This window comes from Cydia fagiglandana, chromosome 18, assembly GCF_963556715.1.
Source record: "Cydia fagiglandana chromosome 18, ilCydFagi1.1, whole genome shotgun sequence".
Classification (NCBI taxonomy): Eukaryota; Metazoa; Arthropoda; class Insecta; order Lepidoptera; family Tortricidae; genus Cydia; species Cydia fagiglandana.
In genome coordinates, this window is record NC_085949.1 from 2263420 (window position 1) to 2277615 (window position 14196).

The window sequence follows — 14196 nt, forward strand, 5'->3', positions numbered from 1 at the left end:
AAGCATACAACGAATAACTTAACATTTATTACACATTTTCATAACCAGAAAACAAGAAATTATAAAATTATATTTTTTGTAATATTATGCCATAAACAAATTTTTATATAAATTTGACACAGAGTTCTCCTTAACTATTCCGGAAACGAGTGTCATTCGAAAGTCTATGACTCATCAAAAATATGATTTCGTTTACAAACTCATCACTTTCATCCCTTATTTTGATTGGCTGTAACTCCTCTTTAGAAAAAAATACCCAATCAGGAAGTGGTTAGTGTTTTTCTGTCTGTCATGGTATGAAAAATGTTGGTGTTCTTTATTTAATAATTTAAATTCCTACGCCGAAATACCTAAAGTGGTTTATAAAATACTGAATATAAATGTTGAATTAAATAAATAAAGATTTCTAATTATTTATATTGCCTAAAAGGTGGCAACAATTTTCATTTGACATATGATTTTTAGTGTTGCCTGTGCATTAAGTGCTACGCTGGCTGTCAATGAACGCCAGATTTCGGCGATACGGCACGATGCAATCGGGCTTTTAATATTAATAAAATCTCAATTAAAACATGCATTACTCCATTAGGGCGCGCTCGTAACTAACAGAACCCTTTCAATAACCGAATTACTTTCAAGTATTCACTTCATATAGCTACGGCTTAGGTTAGAATAGTTTAGTTCTCGTACACGTATGCAGTGTCTCGGTTTTTGTATATTTCGGTGTTGAAAATATGACGTAAAGTGGGATTTCCCTATTCCAAGATAAAGTTTCCAAGATGCTGCCGCTGACCCAGAAGGACACCCGATTCCCGCGCGGGCGTATCGCCGGGCTCCGCGACAAGTTGACGAATTGGTTCAGACTAATTTACTCTGATAAGAATTCCAGGAATTTGTTCCTATTCCTTATACTGAACTTGTCGTTCGCGTTCGTCGAGCTGTTCTATGGTGTTTGGACAAATAGTTTAGGTGAGTGCATTTGGATATTGATTTGCTTGCCTCATTCAGTTCCTCAAAACTGTTCCTGTTAGTAAATATGCCAAGCAAGTAGCATATGTTTACCTATTTAGCTGCTTCTTGTGTAAATTTAATATTTATGATATGATATAAACCGAAATTATTTGAATGTAACATTGGGAAAGTTTCATTACTTGAGAATCCTTCTTGAATCATACAGGAAAAAATGAACTTTAATTACCTACATAAATTAAATCTTTCATTATTGTAGCTTATGTGATTGTGAATTCTTCTTGTTAATAATTATTATTCCCTGTTTGAGTTGTTTACAGTGCTTACTCCTTTGTAGTAAGGAAAAAAAATTAAATACCTTTTTGATGTCAAATGTACCTACACAATTATTATGTTACAATGCACCAATGACCAAAATAACTATGCATCGTATTTTCTATTTATTTTCAATGACAAAGTGTGGTAATGTCATCATTAACATTTATTTTTATGAAAATATGATGTTTATAATGACACTCCATCACTTTGTTCTGTTCAAACCAGTGCAAAGTTAGCTTAGACAAACTCTTTGCATGTTAACCCCTTACTGCATATGTAGCCATATATGCGGATAATGATCTTCAACTATTGATAGCTATTAACGTTCAAATTTAAACAAATATTTTTTATTTCATGCATTAGGTTCAGCGTTTAACACCCTGTATTTTCTTCCAGGTCTAATATCAGATGCATTCCACATGTTCTTTGACTGCACAGGCCTGGTGGCGGGCCTGGCAGCCTCCGTGATATCAAAATGGCGGTCCAACGAGCGCTACTCGTACGGATACGCGCGGGCCGAGGTGGTCGCTGGCTTTGTGAATGGCCTTTTCCTCCTGTTTATAGCGTTCTTTATTATGAGCGAGGCGGTGGAGAGGGCTATTGAGCCTCCGGAGGTAAGTTAATATCTAAACCTTATCTATTATCCTTAGCAGTGGCGGATTTGCAGTCTTTGCCGCCCTAGGCGCCAGGCCCTGTAGCTGCCCGTTTCTCAGCACCTATCATATTAACTAAATTTTGAGTTATTTCTTGTTATCATCAGCTAATTTTATGTCACAATTTGCAGCCCCTAAATATCTTTCCGGTTTAGGCCAAATCCGCCACTGATCCTTAGGGATAAAATTATATTTAACTGTCCATCGGTAAACCTTATTACAAATGGCATAAGGCCCACTGATGGACAGTTAAGAGTGTTGCTTTTTGTAAAATTAACAAGGCTTGGACGAAAACGCCCGTCATTTTGGAAACATAACCATAATTTAGGTCCCATTATGAGTCAAATATGTTTGTTAGCAGTCTACGGATGTCATTGAGGCATATTTAAATCGTTAACATTGCTATAAGGAAGTCTAACGGCCTGGCCACGACATTGGTCTAAGGCGACTGGCGGGGCGACTGGCGGCGCGGCAAACGCGAGCGACCGCCAGGCATGCTACGTACTTTCAGTAGCGGCGGCAGCGACTAGGAGCGGCTGGGACGTAGACGTATTTAAAATCATGCTTTTTTTTTCAAAACTGCCTAGAATATATTTCATTGTTTGTCAATGGGTGAAATACAGGATGACAAATTTATTTATATCTAGTTTAGTATTTTATATATTGTATATAAAGCACCAAAAAAAACGAGTACATACACAAGAATAAGTGTGGAGACGTCACAACATACTTAAATACGCGAAAGTACATTTAAAATTTCAATAATAAACCCTTCCGTCTCCATGTCGCTCGAAAAAAAAAACAAAATGTTTTGTTTCGCATCGCCCCGCTCGATTCGTCGCGCCGCTCTAAAGTCGTGGCATCGCCCGCGCTGCCCGATACAAATGTTCGAGTCGCGCCACTCCCCGCTCGCCGCCGCCGCCGGTCGCCCGGTGCACGCCGCGCGCGTTGCCGCTCGGCGACAAGGCTCGTGGCATGCATTATGCGTCGCCGGGTTATTGTTTTTGCGACTTACCGCCGGTCGCCGCCGCCGATCGCCTTAGACCAATGTCGTGGCCAGGCCGTAAGTTGTACGGAACAGGACCATGTTTTCAAAATGCCGGGCGTTTTTCCGAGCATTGATAATTACTTAATTAGATAGAATGTATCATATATGCGTCCCACTCCTGGGGCTGATGAAGGCCACCTCATATTTTTCATTGGTTGCTTCATACACTTCTTTGCAGATGTACTCCTATGATAAGTGGTATATATATTATCAAATAATAATAATAATATTTCATATTATATGGTGCGGAATCTCAGGCAGGGCTTTTTAACTATTTCAAACTAAGCAATTCTAAATGCCAGACGTTTATAGTTTTAATGTTATCAAAATGACGAAACCATTAATTAAGATAAGTACCTATCAGAAGTTATCAAGCAGTTGCTTAAGTTAGAGAATCAAGAGATAAGTAACTGTTTTAGAGTGTTTGGTGCTTAAATTGTGTAAATTACCCTTATCAGCTCTATCTTTGGATTACATTTATATACTCCATCTTACTTCATTTTAGATACAATCATATATAAAATCAAATAATTGCTTATAAATCATACTAAATAAAAAAATTTAAGCTTATGAATATTTTGCAAATGGATACTCAATTTCAAATGGGGTTTTTAGAAACCCATTTTGTTTTTGAGAGACCTCACAACATTAAATATCACCCCCTTAGATGTAGATGTAGATGTAGATGTAGATGTAGCCCATCACCCCCTTTATAGTCGCCATTAGTGGTCATCCATTAATTACATCACACGTTTAGGGGGAGGGAGGGGGTCAAGAAAATGTGACATATTGTGACATGGGGGAGGGGGAGACACAAACTTTGTGACGTCACTTTAACTTCATCAGTAACCGAAAATTTATTTAATTTATTTTATTCGCTGTACATTTAAATAACATGTTTTTAAAACGATAATCGTTTTTATTCGTTTAATTTTCTTTCATAAGCAGTTTTGGGTTATAAAATTACTAATATTTATATCGTCAAAAATATTTTGTTAAAAATATTAATAATACTTAGGGGTACTTAATTCGATTTGGCGATTTCGTAGAAAAAATGTGACGTCACACTAGGGGGGAGGGGTTTGCCGGTTTGCCAAATGTGACCAAGTGTGACAAGGAGGGGGGGAGGGGTCAAAAAACCTAAAAATTCGTGTGACGTAATTAATGGATGACTCCTTAGTTATATCGGAGCGGCGGAGGTGCTCAAAAATACCTGAACACGCTCTCTTACGCCTTGACAATAGAGACGTGGTTAGATATTTGTGAGCACCTTGGCCGCTCCAATATATCAGCCGGCCTAGCCAAGGTTACAATCGCTATCGCTTCGACAACGAAAAGCATTATGTCTCTCTATCACTCTTCCTCATAAGTGTGACAGTGACAGTTGCGTTTCGATCGCTACGGAGCGTAAGCGATTGGCATCTTGGCTACGCGGCCTGATGGCGACTACACAACCATATTTTAAGATTGACTGCCTTAGCTTGCGCAACGCCAATGTAAATGTCAACACTATTACACTTGACATAATGTCGAAATTCCATCGGCACGTGTTCGTACGTAACAATCGACCAGCACGTACTTTCCCCGTCTGTCTTTTAATAATAGTCTGATCAATCAATTGTAGGTATTTCATTAAGCGCCACTTGCACCATCCCACTAACCCGGGGTTAACCGGTTAAACCTGGAGTTGCCATGGTTACCAGTACAATTTGACACTAGGTTAACGGTTTAACCGCTTAACCCCGGGTTAGTGGGACGGTGCAAGTGGGCCTAAGTGGACGACCGCTTCTTTATAAAAACATAGTTCCCATTTTCCTCTCTGGATCTTAGAGGATATAACCAACGGAGACGCCATGTCTAAAATTTTCGGTACAAAATAGTCTGCCGTTTTTTGCGGGGGAGGGGCACATCAAATGTATAGGTACGTCATGTCAGATAAACGTCAGTCCATACATATGGTTGACATGTGGTTGACCATTGGCCGCCTATTCTCGACAGAGGGGAACGCCTGTTAATGCCGGCTCCATTGTTAATTACTCCGAGCTCTGGATATTCACATTATAGAAATGATGCTTATATACAATTTGATGTATATTGATCATAGCTATGCCCCTTCGTTTGACTCTTAGATTTTTTGATTATTATAAGAGTTCCATACAAATTTTAGATACTAGAAAAAAAATGTGCAAGAATATTTTCCATACTGTCAAAGTCCAGAGAGGAAAATGGGGACGTTTTTTTACGTTTGCATGGAGAACCGGTCGTCGCCTTTCCTCTTAACTGACCATCGGTGGACCTTGTAGCGTTGTCACACCGCTGTACTGGCCCCATTCATGCCCCATTCTTATTGCCCGTAAGCACAGAATAAATAATAGTACTAGGTACAGAAGACTCACTCTCTAACAAAACGCGTCTGTCACGATCAGCACAGATATGGCCGCTAGGTGGCGACAGCGCCACGCGCGGCTTATGGCAAACCCCAAAACTGGGGTCGAACGGATGTACTTTTAACTACCTGTAGCAAAGCGATTAAATCGCGGAGTGAGCCACGCCTGCCGTAAGGCCAGTCCTTAGATATATGTCAATGTGTTTTTTATTATGTTCAAAAACAAATTTAGCGTTTCGACATCAAACTTAAAAAACCTACCTATACTTACACTAAAGGTTTGTAAAGAAAACGAGATTGTAGTGTAATGCAATGTTCCATTAATTCCATTTATAGAATACAAGCTATGAAATTACCTACCCATTTAGAAATCTAATTGAAGGCCGTTGGCTTTGTACTTGTGCTTGACTACGAGTACCTAGTTGAGTAATAAGTTGAAGATAAGTTATACGGTTTTCTTTGGATTGTGGTACAGTCGCCATCAGATATGACAGATATACCGGGGCGGCCAAGGTGCTCACAAATATGTACACGTTTGCAATTTTAATAGTTATCATCAAGATTTTTTCTAGCTTGGTTTTGCAAGGGAAACCGCTTGCTATGGGAATTCGCCAAATAGGATCATTTTACTCTTTACAAGTCATAGAGATATTAACTGAATGGAGATGCGTGTTGATTTTATTTAGGATATGAACCCGCTCGGTGCGATTGTGATCGTGACGCCGATCGGCGTCATAACCTCCCTGGGTATGACGAATCATCTGCACTCAGCACCATATAAAAACATAATACACGTTTTTTTTAAACTTTTCGTAATGTATAATGATTATGAATACAATAAAAAATATCCACTAAAAATACCTTTAAATAGGAGTCCTTAGGTACAACAGACAGAGTGGCGTAGTTGGGCGTGGGCGAAGCGGTCCCTCGCACTTGAGGGGGCCCCCCAAAGCCAACCCTTTTTCTTCTTGGGAATACACATTGAAAAACAATACTCTTTTTTTGGGCAGTCGTGTAAAAAAGGGCCTTCCAGATGCGACTTCGCCCACGGCTAAATTAGTTCACGTTATGCCACTGCCTACAGAATTTTAAATTTTTTACGTTACCTGATATTTAAAATATTTTATTTCAGGTCAAACACGAACGGCTCCTACTCGTCTCAATCCTGGGCTTCCTAGTCAACATGGTGGGCATATACGCCTTCCACCACGGCCATGCGCACGGCCACGGAGGCCATGGGCATTCCCACGGCGGCCACGGCCACTCGCACAACGGCCATGGACATAGCCATGACGAGGAGGTCAACACTGGAGCTGGGAGCGCCATCATGAGAGGAGTCTTCTTACACGTGCTAGCTGACACTCTAGGCTCAGTTGGGGTTATCATATCAGCTATCCTAATGAGGATGTTCGGCTGGATGAGAGCAGATCCTATATGCTCCATGGCCATAGCCTTACTCATCGCTGGAAGTGTTATACCTTTAGTGCGGGACTCAGCCGGTGTTTTAATGCAACGGACTCCTACAGCTTTAGAGCGCGCGTTACCAAACTTGTACACAAGAGTGGTAGGGCTTGCTGGGGTCCACGGGGTGCAGGAGCCTCATTTCTGGACTCTGTGCAGTGATGTGCATGTTGGGGCCCTCAAGTTAGAAGTGGCAAAGGAAGTGGATCCGCGGTATGTGACGGAGCAGACCGCTAGGATTTTTAGAGAAGCTGGTGTTAAGCATTTGACGGTGCAATTGGACTATTCCCCGCTCTGATCGTAAATTAATATTGACTTTAGGCATCGTTGGCGTTCAAGGTTGTCCATGGACCTCAACAAAGGTTACGTATTGGCTCAAAGCCGAATTGATTTTTTTTGGCGCTACATGGTGCAGTTGTTTACTAGTTAAACACATTCAAATACAGCGTTTTAGTCGCTTCCCGGCTAATCTATTTTTATATTTTTTGTCTCGAAAACAATTATTGCGTATATTACGATAACACACCTTCAAAGTAAATAAATAAACTGGTAATACATAACAGAATAGAGGTCCATGGGTATAAAAATAGTATGAAAATCCTAGGTGTATACAGTTTTTTAAGTACAGTACTCTATACATGGTGCAGTTAGAAAAAATATTATCCTGATGAGGATTTATTTAATATTGTGATAAGAGAATATAGTTGTATTGGATTTGAGGTGCAAATCCATTTCAAATTACATGTTACAATCTGTAAAAAGGTATTTAATTTGCTCGTTTTGACTGCTGCGAATGTGTAAAGTTACTTTTAAGTAGGTAGGTTAACCTATTAACATTGTACATCCAATTTTATTCGCTTTTATCACCATCTTCCCAATATTCCACTTCCTTCCTTGCCACCAACTTGTCACAAATAAGCTAATAAAAAGATGTTGAAAGGGTTAGATTTATACCTTTTATACATTGTCATTTGTAGTATATTAATAAATTTGTAAAAAAAATATAATCAGCTGCCAAACACAAATGTAGCTGAATTACATTTATATTGTGGTCTGGTTAGTATTAAAAGTAAATGATCGTATTCGTTATTTAGGTATCACTCGAAATTCATACCTCTTCAGACATTTTACTAGTGTTAGACGGAGATAAGTCTGCAATGATTTTGATAGCACATGCAGTGCACTTGTTATTTGTATGTCATAATTTCAAAGTATGACGATTTAAATAACACTTGCAAGTGCTGCGTGTGCTCTCAAAATCGGTGCAGATTAATCTCGGTCTGTTTGTAATATTTTTTGTGATATTTTATCTAAATAAAGTAAATACCTACCTACAGACTGTTCCATAAATTCTACTGTAAGTTGAAGTCGTAAATATGTACCTATATTGAACTAGGTGAATGTAAAATTGTATGTTTGTGGCTTTGATATTTATTTATTATGCAATTATGATTGTTTTGAAGATGCATTTTCAACCAAAATTACTTGTATAAAATTATTTAATTATTTATTATTGTATAAAATTGTTTAGTACGCTGTTAACCGGCAGTAATATGATGGTTGCGCCTTTATCGTCGGTCGCATCATGCATGACTCTCGCACTTACGTACTAGATAGTGATGACCACGATGACTGATGATATAATCGCAACCAACGTAGACTTTTGTCAACGTAACTTTTTAAACAAAAAACCATAAAGGCCGGTCTCTCAAGAGTGAAGTATGAAATATGAAACTTCCCATACAATAAAATTTAGCAAACGCTTTTACGGGGACGGGCGGTTTGGTGCAATCGACCTTGACTCTAATGTACCGCTACCGACAGTACCATTCAATAAATGCAATAATAATATGTACCCCTATGTGTAAGGTTCCATTTAGAAATTATTTAAGAAATTATCATTTTTGTATGTTTTCAAAAGAATTATTGGTACGCAAGCCATGGAATTATGTAAGTTTCTGATGCACAAAATTTTATTTAAGTACATCATCCCTTTGTTTGTTGCATTTGTTGGAAATGCATTACAACAATTATAAAAAGACACATGGCGAAATATTACAGACACTTCACTCACGTTAAATATATTGTTTCATTTATATTATGTTTTTATGCATTTCCTATTTATTTCAGAGCTGAAATAATATGATTGATATTTTTACAAAGCTAATTGATTAATTTCTTTTATATTTGTATATTTTAATTACTTAGGCGTTTATATTCATTTTATTGTATTGTAAGTAGTTCATTTTTAGTTTATACGCCGATATTTGGCTATAAGGGCTATTGTGGTATATAGATGCCCTATCTTTGAATTTGCATTCCATGTAAATTGTTTTTGACAGTACCTATAGGTACTTGGCAGTGGTCCGGCGGTACATACAATAGTCACAGTTATTTTTCTTAAATGTTTTATCCTATAGTTAATAGTACATACATGATCCGCACCTAATCATATGAGAAAGATAATCTGCGTTTCATATCCCAGATACAAAAATGACGACGTAATATCTGCAATTTTGATACAAAATAAAAGCGCGGGACATTTTGCGTAGTAAATTAGCCAATTAAACTGTCATTTTAATATCCGAGATGTAGAAACAGGTTTAGATATATAATTTTCCCCGATGCAGACGTTTTTGTAAACATGATGCCGATTGGCGTCAAGGACATCACAGCGGGGCAAAAATAACACAAAATCGATGTCACCGGCACTAAATGGGTTAATAGCATTAATTAAATATGAGTTTTTACAAATGTGCAATAAGTACTAATTAATAAAAAACTTATTCCAAAAAAGTTTTTTAAATAATGTTGCATTGGTCCGCTGAAATTAAAATTACTTAATCAAGAAAATTATTGTTTTTATTTATGATTTTCTTAGTTACCAAATCGGTATTAAAATTACTTTTATATTTTATTTTGCAATATGTTAGGCAATAGTGGGCATTCAAAATGGCGGATTGTATTTCGCCTGTGTTATATGGTCACATTTTTCCGAATGCATTTGGGTCGATCAATTTTTTTCGCCCTGTCCCGAGAGCCATAGGATAAGAGTACCTAACGCAAATTGTTAGAACGGAATACAAGCTCTTATAGGTACAGTCACCTGCAATAATATGTTACACAACGAAGGCCGCAAAAATATATGACACGAACTTATTTGTAGAGCTATAAGAGCGTGTCACATATTTTTGCGGCCTTCGATGAGTAACATATTATTGCAGGTGACTGTACAGCATGGGGTACCATCGCCCACCCTGTTAACTGTACATCGGTGGACCTTATGCGTTATGTAATAAGGTCCACCGATGTAGTTAGGAGTGTTGCTGTTTGTACATTAATATAATGTACCTACTGTACTAACTCCCCATTTACACATCGCGAGAACTTGCATGAAATATTGGTTGACTGGTAGGGAATGCCTCGAGGCATTAAGTCCGTCTTTTTCTACTTTTGACTTGTTTTGTGCAATAAAAGTTTAAAATCAATAAATTTTCGATACATTGCTAACTACAGAGTACAATGAATTCAGTCGATCGACCAAATACCGCAAAAATCACATCTTAATTCAGCCACGTCTAAATGGGACCAGAGACACAAAAAAAGTTGATTCACCATGCCTATAAGTATATCCTCGGTAGCAGTAACTAAGGTTTTTATAAATAAATTAAGTTACCGAAATATGTTTTTTTTGTCCTAACCAGAGAAAGATGCAGAATAGACTCCGTGTATGAAATATAGGGGGCAGCATAGGAGCCGTCAGATTTTTGCTGCGAGGCGTAAATGTGTCGTTTAGGCTTCCGATCAGAGACATATATAACTTCGTATACCCTATTACCCTATATCCTCTCTGCTTCCGATGTAGCGAGGATGTAGCCTACAAGATGGCAGAACCGACTATGCACAAGGAAACGTACCATCGAGAACGGTAGATGGCACTTGTTTTGGCACAGGGGTCCCTTTGTTTCCCATAAAGTTTTAAGTCATAATGTAACGTTTGTCATATTATCGTTAGTCATAAAACTGAAACCGTTAACTTTTCAGGATTTTCGTAAGGTTCTTCTATAGATAGGTTAGGTTTGTTTAATAGCAATCCTGAAAATTTACGCGTTTCTGAGAAAAACCAATTATGACTCACGAAAATTCGAACAAACAATACATTATGGGCATTATGATTAAAACTATTTGGGAAACAATAGAGACCCGCTTTGGCAATGTACATGTGCACATAAGTTTCTGATACAGGCCACAGAGGGGTTACCGCGAAAACCGAAATTCGCAAATTGCGGGGATCTTTCTCTTTTACTCCAATGAAGGAATTAGTGACAGAAAAATGCCCGCAATTTGCGAACATCGATTTTCGCAGTTATAGCCCTGGATGGCAGACCATCCAACGCGCACGCACAATATGCCTCTATTTAAATTCTCTTTGCCCATACATAGGATAGACTGTGCATAAAAAAAACCGGGCAAGTGCGAGTCGGACTCGCTCACGAAGGGTCCCGTACCATAATGCAAAAAAAAAAAAACGGTCACCCATCCAAATACTGACCACTCCCGACGTTGTAATAACTTTGGTCAAAAATCACGTTTGTTGTATGGGAGCCCCATTTAAATCTTTATTTTATTCTGTTTTTAGTATTTGTTGTTATAGCGGCAACAGAAATACATCATCTGTGAAAATTTCAACTGTCTAGCTATCACGGTTCGTGAGATACAGCCTGGTGACAGACGGACGGACGGACGGACAGCGAAGTCTTAGTAACAGGGTCCCGTTTTACCCTTTGGGTACGGATCCCTAATAAAACAACTAAGTATATCAGTTTCGTACAACTTTTTTACATTCTTAGAAACACATTGACATATACGCAACTCTTTACAACAATGTAATCAATTACATAATGATAATGATTATTGGTAAGAATCGAAATAAAACTCATTATAACACTGCAATAGACAGAAACTATAGTCAATTCGTTACTTGGTCTACAAAATTCTAACCTCAAAATTGATTTATTATCTGAAAACTGTTTTGGATTTCACGGACCTATAAAACCCGGTCTTTTAATAGGCTTGCGTGGGGATATAGATACAACACGTAGAGGCCCTTTGGAGAGCTTTAATGTGATGTAGAACGCCCGCTGGAACCCGTTCACAGGCGCAAAGAAATGAAAACTGTTATATAAATAACTAGCATCTGCCCGCGATTTCCTCTGCGTCGAATGATGATGATGGTTGATAAAAACTACCCTATATCCTTCCCGGGACTCAAACTAGGGCTACAAACTAATATACCAAATTTCATCTAAATCAGTTTACGATCTAAAAAGCGTGAAGAGATAACAGACAGTTACTTTCGCATTTATAATATTAGGATGTCATTAAAAGGTAAGAAGAGGTAAATAGTTATTTGTTTTACAAGGGGGCAAAGTTGTTGTTTAACCGCTCGTGCTAATATTGATACCCGAGCAAGCGAAAGATTCCAAAAGAAATGGAATCTTGAGCGTTGCGAGGGTTTCAAAGCACGAGGGTTAAACAAAATTTGCCCCCCGAGTGAAACACAAAATTTTTCACCTCACCAACCTGAAGCAAATATTAAATTGAAAAATATCAAACAAAATCAAATCCAAATGAATGTTATTAAACATTTATCATCCAAAATCATCATTTAAAAGTCATTTCTGCCAGCAATATAAGAAACCAACTCAAAATTTGCATTTGATTACTTTGTCTCACATGTGAATAAAATGCAACTTTGCTATCAGTTTTTGAAGTGCAAAGTAAGCCTTTCCGAGCTGGTGTGGTGAAAATAAATAAAAGTAGGCATTTTAGCTCAAATCAAGTTTTTTGAGGTTAGAATTTTGTCAGAAACGAGTCAACTGCATTCTGTGATGTAACATTTGATCTGCTAACAATAAAAAGTCCATAATATCCTGTTCTAAATAACGAACCATTAAAGTGGCATTCACTCATAAATTGAATCCTTATTACTGTCTCTCTCTCACACTGTTCCAGTAGAGAAAAGAATGAAAGAGATGAATAACCAAATCTCAACTTTTGGTCTGAAAGTCTCAGTTCATCCTTTTCACACTAAATCAGTGTGGGAGAGATGGTCATAAGTCGCCTGCGATTGGATACAAAAATAATACAAACTAATTTGGACTTTAAAAAAATTGACAGCATTGATAATTGGTAAACCTTATAATAGCCGTAACAGACTACCGCACCGCACCAAGGTCGCGGTGCGGAAGTCTTTTACGGCTTTATAGTCTGACAAAAAAGAGTAGAAATTAAAGTGGCAATACTGTAGTGCCGTCCCTTTCAAATCAATCTATATAAGAAAATGGGACAACACTACAGTATTGCCACTTTTTAATTTCTACTCTTTTTTTGTCAGACTATAACATTGCGATAAAGTTTACGGATGATCATACGCCCCCTACCGGCCTTAAGGCTAAATTAAATGGTACGCCGCATGCGAGCTCCGTGAGGCTGCGGACTGGCCGTTCATACATTTGGTTGAGCGCAATGTATAGATCAGATATATCAGAGCAGCCAAGGTGGTCACAAATATCTGAACACGCTTCTATTGCCAAGGCGTTAGAGTGCGTGTTCAGATGTTTTTGAGCGCCTCGACCGCTCCTATATATCTTAGGCGACTGTATGAACGGCCTTGACTTGCCGCTAGCGTTGTGTCCGCGGCCTTATATTTTCGAGGTACAAAACTCAATAGACCGATCAAATATCGCTTGAAAGTTGCGAATCTCGCATACGAGACGCACCACCTAGGGCTGGTTGCACCAGTTTGTCAACGTCGTTTTTATTTGTATGAAAAGTTTGACAGTCCCGTATAGAATGACAGTTGGCGCCATATTTAACGTCGATTGTGCAACCCGCCCTACATAAAGGGATCTCTTAACTTTTTGACCCAGCCATGGCCTATCCGTTTACTTTTAGCAAGTCGGATAGTGGAGTCCATCTAACTCCACACTGACTCTTACAGTGATAAGTGTGGAAGTGCCGCCCAATATACTCTGGCAAACCATCTTTGTCAGTAGAAAAACGCCAATTTGGAAAAAACCTGTGTTTTTCCGAATTGGCGCCGACGTCCCATACAAATTTTGAATATGAAATTTTTCTATTGACATGATGCCTTGCCAGGGTACATTTTCCTAGGAATATGACGTTTAGGTATAATGGCACCTTCACATTGTCACTCAAAAAAAGTCAGCGCCGAGTTAGGTTGGTCCAACTCTCCCCTTTCCTTGGTACTGAGGGCCGTAGTCACAGTACAAGAACAGTAGTGAATCTTCATAGAAATGTGCCGCTGCCGGCTTGAATGTGTGCGTGCGCGCCGGACG

At 38.5% G+C, this 14196-nt stretch overlaps 1 protein-coding gene across 1 annotated transcript; it reads left to right on the forward strand.

Annotated features, from left to right (window-relative positions):
- Positions 1-480: 480 nt before the first annotated feature.
- On the forward strand, positions 481-8933 carry LOC134673659 (zinc transporter 7). Its single transcript, XM_063531668.1, has 3 exons — positions 481-969; positions 1684-1901; positions 6507-8933. The coding sequence occupies exons 1-3, from the start codon at positions 780-782 to the stop codon at positions 7131-7133; spliced, it is 1035 nt and encodes a 344-aa protein (XP_063387738.1). The 5' UTR covers positions 481-779; the 3' UTR covers positions 7134-8933.
- Positions 8934-14196: the final 5263 nt, after the last annotated feature.

Bases quoted from the DNA above. Each gene is read 5' to 3' on its own strand.
- LOC134673659 (XM_063531668.1), top strand. From the start codon at position 780: ATGCTGCCGCTGACCCAGAAGGACACCCGATTCCCGCGCGGGCGTATC. The intron at 970-1,683 runs GTGAGTGCATTT...ATTTTCTTCCAG, and splicing joins TGTTTGGACAAATAGTTTAG to GTCTAATATCAGATGCATTC. The intron at 1,902-6,506 runs GTAAGTTAATAT...ATTTTATTTCAG, and splicing joins GGGCTATTGAGCCTCCGGAG to GTCAAACACGAACGGCTCCT.